General features: G+C 38.2%; 1 protein-coding gene across 17 annotated transcripts in view; it reads left to right on the top strand.

Annotated features, from left to right (window-relative positions):
- SOX5 (SRY-box transcription factor 5) overlaps nt 1–12451 on the top strand; it is a 422522-nt gene that overhangs the window by 62609 nt on the left and 347462 nt on the right. For 7 of the 17 annotated variants that reach the window (XM_084642769.1, XM_084642774.1, XM_084642772.1 and 4 more), the window contains exon 1: nt 5539–6105. The exons of 2 other annotated variants lie outside the window; for them this stretch is intronic. In XM_084642769.1, the coding sequence (XP_084498895.1) occupies nt 6014–6105 (92 nt within the window). In that variant the 5' untranslated portion in view covers nt 5539–6013. Of the gene's footprint in view, nt 1–5538; nt 6106–6379; nt 6444–6715; nt 6856–12451 lie in introns of those variants that run through there. 8 more of the 17 variants (XM_084642771.1, XM_084642770.1, XM_084642779.1 and 5 more) reach the window with 4 other exon arrangements.

Genomic DNA, 12451 nt, shown 5'->3' with positions numbered 1-12451 from the left:
AAATGGCTCACAAATGATGGCTTCATTTGTTACCAATTGCAACTGAGATGGTTTTCTTTTTCTTAAAGAAATTACATTAAATTTGAAAAACTGTAAACATGAAAATAATTTCAATACTCCTCCCACCCATTCACATGTTTTGCTGTATTCCATTCAGCACGTGGTTTCTCAAACGCTACACAGACCTGATTCAGCATTTATGTATTTTCAAACAGCATAAATCCATTATATTAGTAAGAGTTAACTTCCACCCTTACATAGGTACTTAATTCCCATTCATGGAAATGGCAGTTAGGCAGGCACTTTGGAGGGAAAAATCTAAGTATAGGATCCAAACTATATTGTAGCTAAATATTTCCATCCTCTAAATTAAGTATTCACTGTTTGCAAAATATTCCCAGTAGAAAAATATGTCAACTTCACCCCATTCTCATACTGCCGTCCCCCTGCAAAAAAAATCTGGATAGAAATGTGAAAGGTCCAGATTTAAAACTGTAGCTCTGTAGGGTTTAAGCCTGGCAAAGAAAACCTGTTTATAATCTATAGGGTTTCTTACAGATAAAAAGAAACCCTATAGATTATATGCTTTGCTTTGAGAATTTTCCAGTAGATCATTCTATGGAACATCTTACATTTCCTTGGACTTTGTAGATTTCTACTACAACTTTCAGTGGAAAAAAACCTAAAACTGAAAAGCTCACTTTTTTCCAGCACTTTGCTTCACCTACTATATTATAGTATCTGCTAAAGACACAGATCTGAAGTGTTATCATTTGACAATTTTAGGAACATTTTTGTTAAATTCAAGGATTTTCTTTTCTTCAGAATGCTTGTGTACAAATATATGGAGCGCACATAGCTCACATTCCCCAAGTCTACAAGTGTTGTGGTATTTGTAACCTGTATAATACATGATTTTCTTATATGGATGTTTACATTTTATATCTCTTCCTTTTTTCCTCAGTCATTTATCCATATTATCTCCTATTACTCTCCAATTTCCCGTATGTGTTTGTGTGGGGGGGATAGTGAATGAGGTAACAGCCACTGGAAGAGGAAGGATAGCTTTGTGGTTAAGGCACTGGTTTGGGTCTTGGGTGTCTCCTGTGTGATTTTTTTGAAAAGTCACTTAGGGTCAGATTCTCAGTTTGTGTAAACTGGTGAAGCTCTCTTGACAATAGCTATGCCAGTTTGCAGCAGCTGAGGATCTGACCCTTAATCACTCTGTACTATAGTTCCCCATCTGTAAGATGGTTATAAATAACATTTTTCTGCCTCTCAGGGATGTGTTGAGTATAAATTCATTAGTTTATAAGGTGACCATGTCCTGTGGTGATGTGGGCCATATAATTACCTAAGGGTTTCAAATGTGGTTGACTTAACTCCCATTGATATCAACAGGAACATTGCAATTGACTTTAATGAAAGCAGAGTTAGGCCACTTTTGCCTGTTTTTGAAAATCCTGCTCTTGTTGCAGTTCTACTTGTGAGTTACTTCCTAATGAACACCGCATTATTTTTCAGTTCTATGTCATCATTTTATATATTTTGTCCTTGAAATCTTCCATATTTTAGTCTGTCTGTCTAAATCTATGTTGTCCATCCATCCTTCCAATATGTTTGGTGATAGCCTAGTGATAAATTTCAGAACCATACAAATGTAAATGTATCATTCACCTTTGACTGCCTCTGTTATACTCTGCCTGTAGATCCATTTTTGCTGAGACTACTCGTTACGTTTCAAACCTATGGGTACCTTCCAATAGCCACCCAGTTTAAAAACAAAACGAAGAAACCAACAAAGCAGTTGGCCCACAAATGTTTGTTTTTCCTCCATAAATATGCTGGTCTGAGGGATTAGATGGGCAACATTCAGGTCTGCACCATTGACAGATGTAAGGTCCAATATCATGTGAAACAGCATAGCTGGGAATGAGAATGTTCTATTGTTGGAGACGAGGAGGAAATTCCCCAGCTCCTCTGGTTTCCAATGGGATGTACAACACTTGTTACGGGTTGTGGCAGCTACTGAGATATGAGATCTTAAAACTGTGACAGTATGATTTGTGGAAAAGATTATTCAGTTAATTTTTCAGAGGTTTCTTAAATTAATTATTTAGAATTTTTTCTTTCCTTCTTGTGTTTGCAGTTGGGCACATTATTAAGACAAACCTGGCTTGACAGGTGGAGGGACATAAAGATAGAAATGGTAACATTTCTGCTCCTTTCCAGACCCTGCTTCTCTTCCTCTGGGTGAGCCAGGAGAGGGAGCTCAATGGATCTGGAGAAACTGAGGAGGAAGGAATCAGGATCTGAATGAGGCTAGGAAGAGAGACTGCACTTATCAGGGAAACTTAATTGGGAATAAAATGGAGCTAGGCAATAGGCAGTGAGGACCTGGTAAGGCAGAGGCATTCAAGTAAATGGTCTCCCTCTCTACGTTCTCCCTACTTCCCAGTCTCTGCCCTGGTCATTTGTCTCTCAGGCTTCCCCACGGAGTATATTCCTGCTGCCGACCTCTTCTTCTGGCTCTTGCACTTTTCCTGGTCTGTCCAAGGTCCTGCTCCATGCTCAGTGAGAAGGAAAGAGCAGAGCAGCACTGAGAAATGGGAGAGCAGAGCTCGGGAAGCAGCACAGTGGGGTCAAGGAACATGAAAAGGACCAATTTCAAAGGAGCCACCCAAATTTGACAAATACCTGTAGGGGCTGTCAAACTGTCTAGAGTGGCTCACGACCATGAGTGTCAGCCTCAGGACAGACTGTTAAGAAGCGGGGTACACACTGGTTGTGTGTTTATATACTGTACCTAGATTTCACCAACCCAATATCAAGTGTAAACTCCTCAAGCACTACAACAGCCTTAACATGGAGTCACAGACAGTCCCCTGGGGTATTCTGGTCTATCTTGCCACTTAGACAATCTTGCCTTTGTGATCCCTTACACCAAAAATTACAGCAGTATTCATGTTATTCGCAGTCCCCAAGGGCCAGGCACTTACCCCATGTCAGTTTTACCATAAATCTCTCACCAAAGACAATGTTTGTAGCCAAACCTATAATAAACTAACTAAAGATTTTCTAACTAAGAAAAAGAAATGAGAGGTATCTGCAAGATTAAAGCAGGTAAACATACAGACACAAATGAGTTAGTCTTAGGTTTCAAAAGGCAATAAAAGCTGCTGTGATATGCAAGCTTTCTGTGTCCTTTAGGGCTAACCTAAGCTAAGCAGCTTAGGGATCCCTTGCTTATGCTTAGAAATATTGCTCTCTCCAAATTCCAAGCTGCACAGTGATACAGTTCCTTCTGGTCAGACATTTTTATTCCCTTCTGCTAGAGTTCAAATTGATGGAACAAGTGTTGGTACCTGTTTTCACTTCATGGGTGTGTGTGGAAGGGGGCAATCAACAAAGTCTTTATCCTTTGATGGCTTGTTTGGTTTCAGTGGGCCTTCTTGTGTGCAGGACTAGCACTTTATGCTAATTAATGCTTCTTTCCTGTTTGGTGAGTTATACAATTACAGAGGTTTACAGTGCAAACACTCAGTATGACTTCATACCTTGGACAACAGATGTTATGTGTGAGATCAATACATGCAGCCTCCGAGGATTATTTCATCAAGTCTAAACACTAAACACATTCTTGTCAATTTAACATCTATTTTAACAATGCTAACACACAGGTGAGCCAGACTGGTTTCCAGCTTTGCATTTGTCAGTGTTCAGTGAGGTCTAGGGGCCTTGGCATGAGCTGGCACCTTCTCTGCCAGCATCGCAGGGGGGGTAAACTATCTTCTAATCATTTTAACAAAGCAGTTTACTTTAGTGCCATTGTAGGTGAAACACTATTGAAATTTGCAGATGTGCAAGATGGGAAACATGAATTTCTAAAACAAAACAGTTGGTATGAAGCTGTTTCCCCATCAGTTGAGGCACTATTATTGCTTGATTAAAGCAGGGGACAAGGAGTCAGGATCCTGAGATCTCATCCTAATGCAGCCACTGACTAGTTGTGTGAGCTTGGCCTAGTTACTTAACCTTTCTGTACTTCTGTTTCCTCTTTTAAAGCCAAATTCTGATCCCTATATTCATACTGAGTAGCACCTTACTCCACACAGAGCCCTGCTGATTTTGGTGGGTCTCCCTGTGGAGTATGGTACTGTTTAACACAACTAAGAGTATCAGAACGAGGCATAATTATATTTATTTACTACAAAGGAGTAATGTGAGACTTAATTAAAATGGCTTGAGATCCTCAGGTGAAATGCAGAGTGTGGGGGGTTATTTTTTCCCATCGGCTGCTGCCCCTCTATTAAAGTCTGTTTCATAGTTATCCTAGAAGGGTTAGCTACTAAAAAAACAAACAAAAAATCTTGTACATATTAACTAGATTTGTCAGTTTATTGTGAATGAACCTCTGTGGAAAATATTATCTGCCAGGGGCTACTAAAGGAAACCAGTTTACCCTGCCCCATAGTGAGGAGCCATTAGATCTACCTCATGCCAGGAGTTGACAAATTCTATGTGACTGCTCTGAATGCTGCAGTATGTATGACGCAGATTTGAGACAGTCTTGGTTGAAACTCTTTTCTGTACTACACTGAAAGTGCCTTTGCAAATTTAGCACCAGTGTTTTGCTCCCACAAGTGGCATGCTCATTTGGGAAGATGTGCGTAACTCACAAGTGTTTGTTACACTACTTGTGACTAAAGCTGCATTCCAGACTCATGCTGATAAAGCCTTGATACTACACCATAGTATATATCCTCTGTGTGTGTGCGCATGTGTGTACAGTTTTACAGTATACACAGAAAGTTTAAAAGACTGCATTATTTTAAAGGGACATATTGCTGGATTTTAATTGATATGTTTTTTGTTTTTTTTTTACTTTTTTAAAACCAATCAACATGAAAAGGTTGAACATCTCTTGTGAGTGTGTGTTTCTACACTTGTGTATGTCTACAAAAGTAAACTTACTGTCTGCCTATCGCTGGGGATGGTGGGAGGTGAGGGAGGGAATGGACCTAATCAAACTGCTGTGGGGTTAAAACCTTGTGGTTTTTAAAGGCCCTTAATGTTGTCCAGCTGCAAAATTAAAAACAAAACAAAACAAAAAAAACCTCAGCCAACCCTAACTGGGAAGGGAAGCTGGAAGGAAAGGAATAGAGGTTTGAGTGTGACCATGCTGTGTGTGTAAAAGAACAGAGACTCTGGCTTTTTTTATTTATTTATTTTTAAAGTGAGTTCAGTGCCAGCCTGGACATTGGCCGTGCAGACTATTGAACCATTGTCTGCTCCATTTCCAGAATAGCCCCCAGTTAATCACTTCGGCTTTGAAGGGAATTTCCTCGTGGAATTCTCCACAGAAAATCTAATCAACTGACCTGCCCTCTCGACAATAGAAGGCTTCCCCCCTCCCCCTCCCCCTTCCTTATTGGGGCGGGCTCTGTAATGTAGCCTTTTGTGCAGAATGAACCCTCCCAGTAGGAGTGGATTGCTGGTCTCTCTCTTTCTCTCCCTCTCTCTGTCTCTGTGTGTGTATGATGTGGAGCATTCACACTGTCTTATATGTGTGTGAATGTGTGCGTGTGCATTACTGTTTGACCAGATGCTGCAGTGCACTGGCCAGTCTCTGTCTCTGCATGTGTGTATGTGTAAGTGTGTGCGCGCGCGCGCCTCTGTCATTTCATGTCAAAGGTCCATTACCTGATTACCTTTCTCGTCTGCCAGATTTTTATCTAGATAATTGGAACTGCTATGAAGGCTGTGGTCTGCCAGGCAGCTTAGATTCTCTAAAACCATAGTTTGTCCACCTTGTTATCTGTGGCTGTCTGGGCAGAGGAAATTAAAGAGATCCACAGCTAAGGGATTCCTTTGACTTGCTCAGAGAGAAGGGTTTAAAAAAAAAAATAATCCAGAGGACAGACTGAAAGTTTATTGTTGTTTTTGTGCCTTGTGTGTGCGTGTTGTTTTGGCATGTGGATACCTTTCCCCCTTCACACACCAGGGCTGTTTGATGGAGTTTGGAGCTGAGGAAACTTTGGTTTTGTTGCCAGGACCGTTCGCAGCACTTTGTGGCAAGCAAGAGCTAACAGTGAGACCGACAGAGTGAGTGACAAGTTGTTTACAGGTTTCCTTGAAGGGGCCTCTGCTATATTTCAATCTGTCAAAGTTGCTTTTCTTCCCTCAGAACAATGCCTGATTGTTTTGTTGTTGTTTTTTTTTCCCCCAAAGAGGGAGAGGGAGAGACTTAAGAAAAAAAAAGGGGGGGGGGGAAGGAATGGAAATTCTTTGAGTACAAATGCCTTTGGTTACATTTTTATGTGTCTAATCTTTTCTTCCCTATTTCAACTCCGAGGGAGTTGATAACGGCTTCAGTTTAATCAGGCTGCTCATGTTTTATCTTCTTTCTCCACTGATCTGCCTCAGTACTGGGAGATTTACAGGTTTTGGGTTTTCTTCTTTTGTTTTTATGGACGTTAGATGAGTTGACTTTTCCCATTTTGTGGTGACTGGAGGATAGAATTAAAAGGAAAGGACAGGCACCCTGAGGTTGTCTAGTGCCTTGCAGCCGCAGCATGCTGCTCCGCTGTGGGGGGAGTTTTATAAACAGTGTCTACTGCTAAGTGTGCTACCCCTTTAAGAGACTGGTCAAGGAGTCCTAGCTCAGAGAGGGGGGTGGGAGAGAGAGAGAGAGAGAGAGCTAGACAGAGAAAAAGAGAAAATCAATCGGTTTAGAAGGTTTGGACTCACTTGACAGGTTCAGTTGGAGGCGATTATAGGTGACTGGTGTGACAAAGGGAAATTGTGCTTTTCCAGCATGCTAACTGACCCTGATTTACCTCAGGAGTTTGAAAGGTGAGTTGTGTGTGTGTGTGTGTGTGTGTGTGTGTGAAAAAAGTATAACTCTCCCTTTTAGCAGCAGTCTCTGTGTCAGTGGTGAGATGCTCCCCAAAAGAATGCTTGGTGGAGAAGCTTTACCTTTGCAATTCAGCTTACATGTCAGTTTGCTGATCATTTGGTGGTGGTTGTTGTTGTTGCCGTTGTTGCCTGAACCAGATTGAGGGGATCTGCAAGTCCTTTACAACTGCTTCAGTTGTGATGCTTTTCTGGTGGTGTTTAGATCGTAATGGGGATCTTAATGAACATTATCATGATCTCTCTCTCTCTCTCTCTCTCTCTCTTTAGTTCTCTCCCACACTCCTTCTCTGAGCCACTCTACTAAAATATGGGAGGTAATATTTGCCGCAGAATGCCCTCATTTTTAGCATCTCTCTCTCTTCAAGGAGTGATTTCTGGGATGATAGAGAAGGTGTCTGGTGATGGGTGAAGCCAAGGATTTAACTTCCAATCTGATCATTCCCTAAAACTTTGGAAGGCGCTCTGTAAAGCACATGATCTTTTGTTGATCTAACAGAAGTTATTATTTTAGTCAAGTTAGCATCACAACATTCTGTCAATAGATCAGCTTTTAAGTGTCCAAAACAAAAATAGGAAACTTGAATCTAAGTTTTAGCCAGCACCTCTTTCACTGAGTGTCAAAAGCAGAATTTTGATTTATGGCTTATTTATTTCCCTCCGCCCTCTTACTAAAGTAGGAGCCTCATACATTTGGAATTAAGTTTTTTCTTTCACTGGCAGTGGCTTGTAAACTCCCGAGCTTAATACTTATTTCACTTAAATCTGCCTTTTCTAAACTGTGTTTTGAAGCTTCCTCTCATACATTTGTACACACTTCTATTGAAGATCTAATATCCTTCCCCTCCAGCTTAATTTTTAAATATTATAAATAGGCCCTTGTTTTCCTTTAACAAAGAATTCAAACTTTTCATTTAGTAAACAAAAGAATGCCAGGATGCATGTTACTTAGGCTTTTTTTTTTCTTTCATTTTCATGAAAGCTACCTTCTGTATAAACATTTGGTTGTATCTGACTATGCAGTGCAGGCTAGGTGCTAGACCAGCTGGTTAAAAATATGCTAAGTCAAGCTGTTCATCGCTCAAACTACTGAATATGATAGTAAAAGGCACAGAAAAGAAAGGAAGATGGAAACATTTTAAGTAGGCAGAAAAACATGCATGCAGTGAAAGGACAGGAAAGAATGCTGGGATTAAAATGAAGAAGAAAAATAAAAATAGAAGAATATGGAATTAAGTAGGAAATTCAAAAAAGCAAGAACTATTTTAATACTTTCTGTCTCTTTTTGTAACTAAAACACTTCCTTACCATAAAACGGCACTAGAATTGTTGAACTGCTTAAAAGATTTTATTGAATACAATTCATTTGTCAGCTCTATTTAAAATACCTGACATTTTTCTTTAGTTTCTTCTTATTGTGATAGAAGAGTAAAGATTGCTTTTGCTCATATGTACTATATTAAGTTAGCTAGAGTACCTGGGACACTATTACTGTTTATAGTGATGAACCCTGAGCTAATATAACAATAAACAGATTTCTCTTGTACATGCAGTCAGTGGTTAAAAGTATTCCATTTACTTCACCAAGATAGAAATTTGTAAGGAGGCTATTAGATTGTTCTTTGAACTTTGTGATGAATAGAATACGTGTAAGTCTATTAAACAGATACAGTCTTTTCATTTTTTTATTGATGGACTTTGTTTTTCCCTCTGACCTCTCATTAAACGAGTCTTTTTTTCTTCATTTTGAACCCAACTTTTTCGATAGTAGTAAAACTAATTTCTCCCTAATCTTTCTCAAGGCATACATTTCATTTTTAGAGCTCAGAGATTTTGCTCTTTTAAAAATTCTAGTTAAATAATCAATAAACTGCTATTCTTTTGGCTTTGCAGATGATTTCAAGGAATAAAGATAAAAAGCGATATAAAAGAAACCTCGCAACATATGATTTTTTTTTACCATTTTCCCTCTGTAGTTAGAATTAGTAATACAAACCAATATCTCTGTTAATCATTACCATTTGTTTACATTGTATATGTGTGTTTGGCTATAGTTACACACACACACACACAGAGCAGATACTGTCCATGTAGTATATTTATATTTACCAAAAGACAGACATAAGAACATACACATACGTGCGCGTGCACACACACACACAGAGTTCACATGCATATCCAAGTTACACGTGTACCATATATAGGAGACTGCTTCTTGAGCTGTTATATTCTCAACAAGTACAATACTTAGAGTGTTTTTCTCCACACTCTGGGGTCCCACCTGTCACATCCACATGGTCAGCTTCAGTTTTGTTACTAACATGCACAAGCCCCTATAAAGCTGACTTTGTAATAGATTACAAGGAGGTAAAGATTCAGCATGTAGAGCTGTTTGCCGTTTAGTTCTCTGACTGTATATGTACTGCAGAAGAGTTATTTTTCTTTTGCTATCATCATTGCCCTAAGGAGAATTGTTAATGTTTCATTGTACCCTAGTAACTATAAGCAGTTTAGAAACTTTAAAGAGTCACCCCAACTTTCTAATGAATCGAGGGGTTAGAACGAAGGAGACTTCTCTTGTTTGTCTGTAGTCATTAGCATGGACATTTGTGATACACACTTGGAATGAAAATGGTCCTCAGTGTCAGGCGAATAAACAAGCATTAAATAATTCAGCAGCAATAGTAACATGCACTAGGTTTTGTAAATTAGCACGTACAATTTATAAATCGTTCCTTAAGTGTTAGGGGTTTGGGTTTCTACTGAGAAGTTCCTTGCACCTCTTTATTTTTATTTCTGGAGGTTCCACTATATAATCAAAGGATCATCAGAAAGCGCAAACTGAGGCGGGGAATGCTTGCAGAAAAAATGTATGGAGAAATTTATAACTGGAATCTGTCTGCTTATTAGGGAGTAAATGACTGCGGGGATGTACTTTTTGGTGCACCTGTGGCACTTAGAATCCACATCAAATTATTCAGAAGAATAATCTTGATTTTTTTAAACACAGGGATGATTACATAAAGTTTGCTGAAAACAGAAGGTAAACCCACAATAGAAAGTTTGAGTTTCCTGAGAAATAGAGCAAGTGTAGCTAGAACCATCACGAACAGTACTGAAATTTGCAGAATGATTAAGAGCTCAAAAATGCCGAGCATAAAGTTGTAATGTTGTAATAAAATCTAGTAAATGAAAAATAAAGTAACCTCTTAACAATGTCCCTAGTGTGTGATATTCTTAAATCAACATTAAATACTACATATTTACATTTTTCTGTAGACTTTGAGAGTGGCTAAACTAGGCATCATGACAGAGTGATGTCTTTTTGTAGATTCAAGGTAAAGAAGTGTGTGGTGTTTGTTGAAGAAGGAAGGGTAAGTTAATGTTTCCTAAAGAAGAAAGGAAGACAAAAGGTAGAGAGAGGATAAAAGGGTGCTTGCTCTAGAAATTACATGAGTAGCTAGACAGTTTGTAGAAAGGGAAGGGCTCAAGGGTGTAAAGTAAGTCTCTGCTGCGGGAAAAAAATACTTAGTTGCTATGCTGCAAGAGTCATTTCAGACTCCTACTCAATTTATTCTGGGGTCATACCAACACTGTCAAATGGAGAAATCATTTTCCTAAATGGAAACTTTGTATATTTCATAAGTGCTTTTCTGAACAAAAGTTACCCCAAAAGTCTTCGCTTTAAACTATTTGTGCTGAGAATTTTTGTAAAACCAAAACCAAAACAGAACGATGTCTCATTCTCGTAAAATCTAACTGTAGAAATAAAAAGATTGTTATGCTTTGATTAAAAAAAAAAGTTTGAGATTTTACCAATATTGAACTGGATGTCACTTATGTTCCACTGATTTGTTTTTAAAAAATGATTTTCCTGTGTATTTATTTAGGTGTAAGGGTCTGGGAGTAGAGGAAGAATTGAACTCAAGTGGAAAGTTTCAGTTAACAATTTTTGCCCAAATAAAATTTGGTGGTTTTTGTATTTCTCTGTGATAAGACTAAGGAATAATACATTTCCAGAATGTTCATTAATGTTCTTTACTGATTTCATTTGTTGTGTTTATGTTTTATGGGGAAGAAGTTGACTATGACTGATTATAGATTTTAATGAACATCTCAATAATTTACAAGTTGTTGGAATAACCAACTACTCTTAGAATGCAGATCTACATATGAGGGGACTGAAAAGAGACACATCAAAGTGAACAATTCATACTGTTGTATTTTTTGGTTCAAGAGTTTGGCATTACTGGATTCTGGGTGGCTGGCTCTTCATCTGTATTCAAAGAGTTACTTAATGCACATGCACACACCCACAGCCCACCGCCACCAAACACGTTGCGATGCTTATGTGCATAGTGTGTTTTATGGGTACCTTTATATGTGATAAGAACTGTTTTTCTTCGTCTTGTTATCCAGAGACCTTAAACACAATGAGCATATGAAGTATTTACTATTTCTTAGGGAGCCTTTAACTAGCATCCATAGCTATATCGCACAAGAGGCATATTAAAAAAATATAATAGTATTACTTAGCCACAATGCTGTTTGGTAGGGTAGACATAAATTTCTTGAGATAGATATAATTATATTTATATAAATGATACATACACAAATATATATGTAAGAAAAAGAATATCATCCACAGGTAAACCCTCAATTTCTTTGCATGCTTTTCTTACTATATATATTTTTAAGCAATCTGTTTACAATGTTGTGTAGGGCACTTACCTATGTGCATGTCAAATATCTCTGCTTTCAGAACTAAGTTGCAAAAATGAGACTGAGGTTCTCTTGGATTTTTTTTTTTTTTACTCATTTGTTGTTCAGTCATAATTTAAACATAATTAATCAATAAGTGAAAGGAGAAAGAAACTATGTTGCCATATTTTACCTGTACACAATACAACTATGCAGTGCCTGTGAATACCTGACACTGTAGTCAAGTGAAAAGAAGAGTTCATAGCAATTAGTCAATAATGGTAGTACTTCTCTGGTGATTATAAGGATTTTGTTTAACAAGCAGCATATTTAGAAGCAGGGATTTTTAAAAAAATGTTTTTAGATATTTTATCTGGTGTCACTGAAACACCGTATAAACTGTTAATTTCTTAAATATAGAAAAGTTAAAATTGCATTAGAAAGAAAACAAACCCCAGTCGGATGCTTAGATTAAAGAATATGAAAACCTCTTCCCCTCTACAACATTGGAAAAAAAAAAAGAAGAAGATATGTTTGTTACTTTAAAACTTTCTGGTTTGGGTGATGAACTGTTGCTAGGTATCTCGAGCACCATACCTGACATGAACTTATATCAGTGAGTCTTTGTCACCTTTTCATAGATATACCTGACAAAGTTACTGGTTGAAGTGGGAGATTATGGATTTTTCACCCACCCTTTCATTCAATGCTATCATATTCCTACATGTTTTATCTCCTCCTCGTATTCTACAGAGTAGCCTGTCATAGTATAAGTTTAATACAGCTCACATTTCCTCTGGAGATCATGCAATACCTACTTTCAGCCAGCCACTAG

Source organism: Lepidochelys olivacea, assembly GCF_965140295.1.
Source record: "Lepidochelys olivacea isolate rLepOli2 genome assembly, chromosome: 1".
In the NCBI taxonomy this organism is placed as follows: Eukaryota; Metazoa; Chordata; order Testudines; family Cheloniidae; genus Lepidochelys; species Lepidochelys olivacea.
This window is presented reverse-complemented; position numbering and strand designations above follow the sequence as displayed.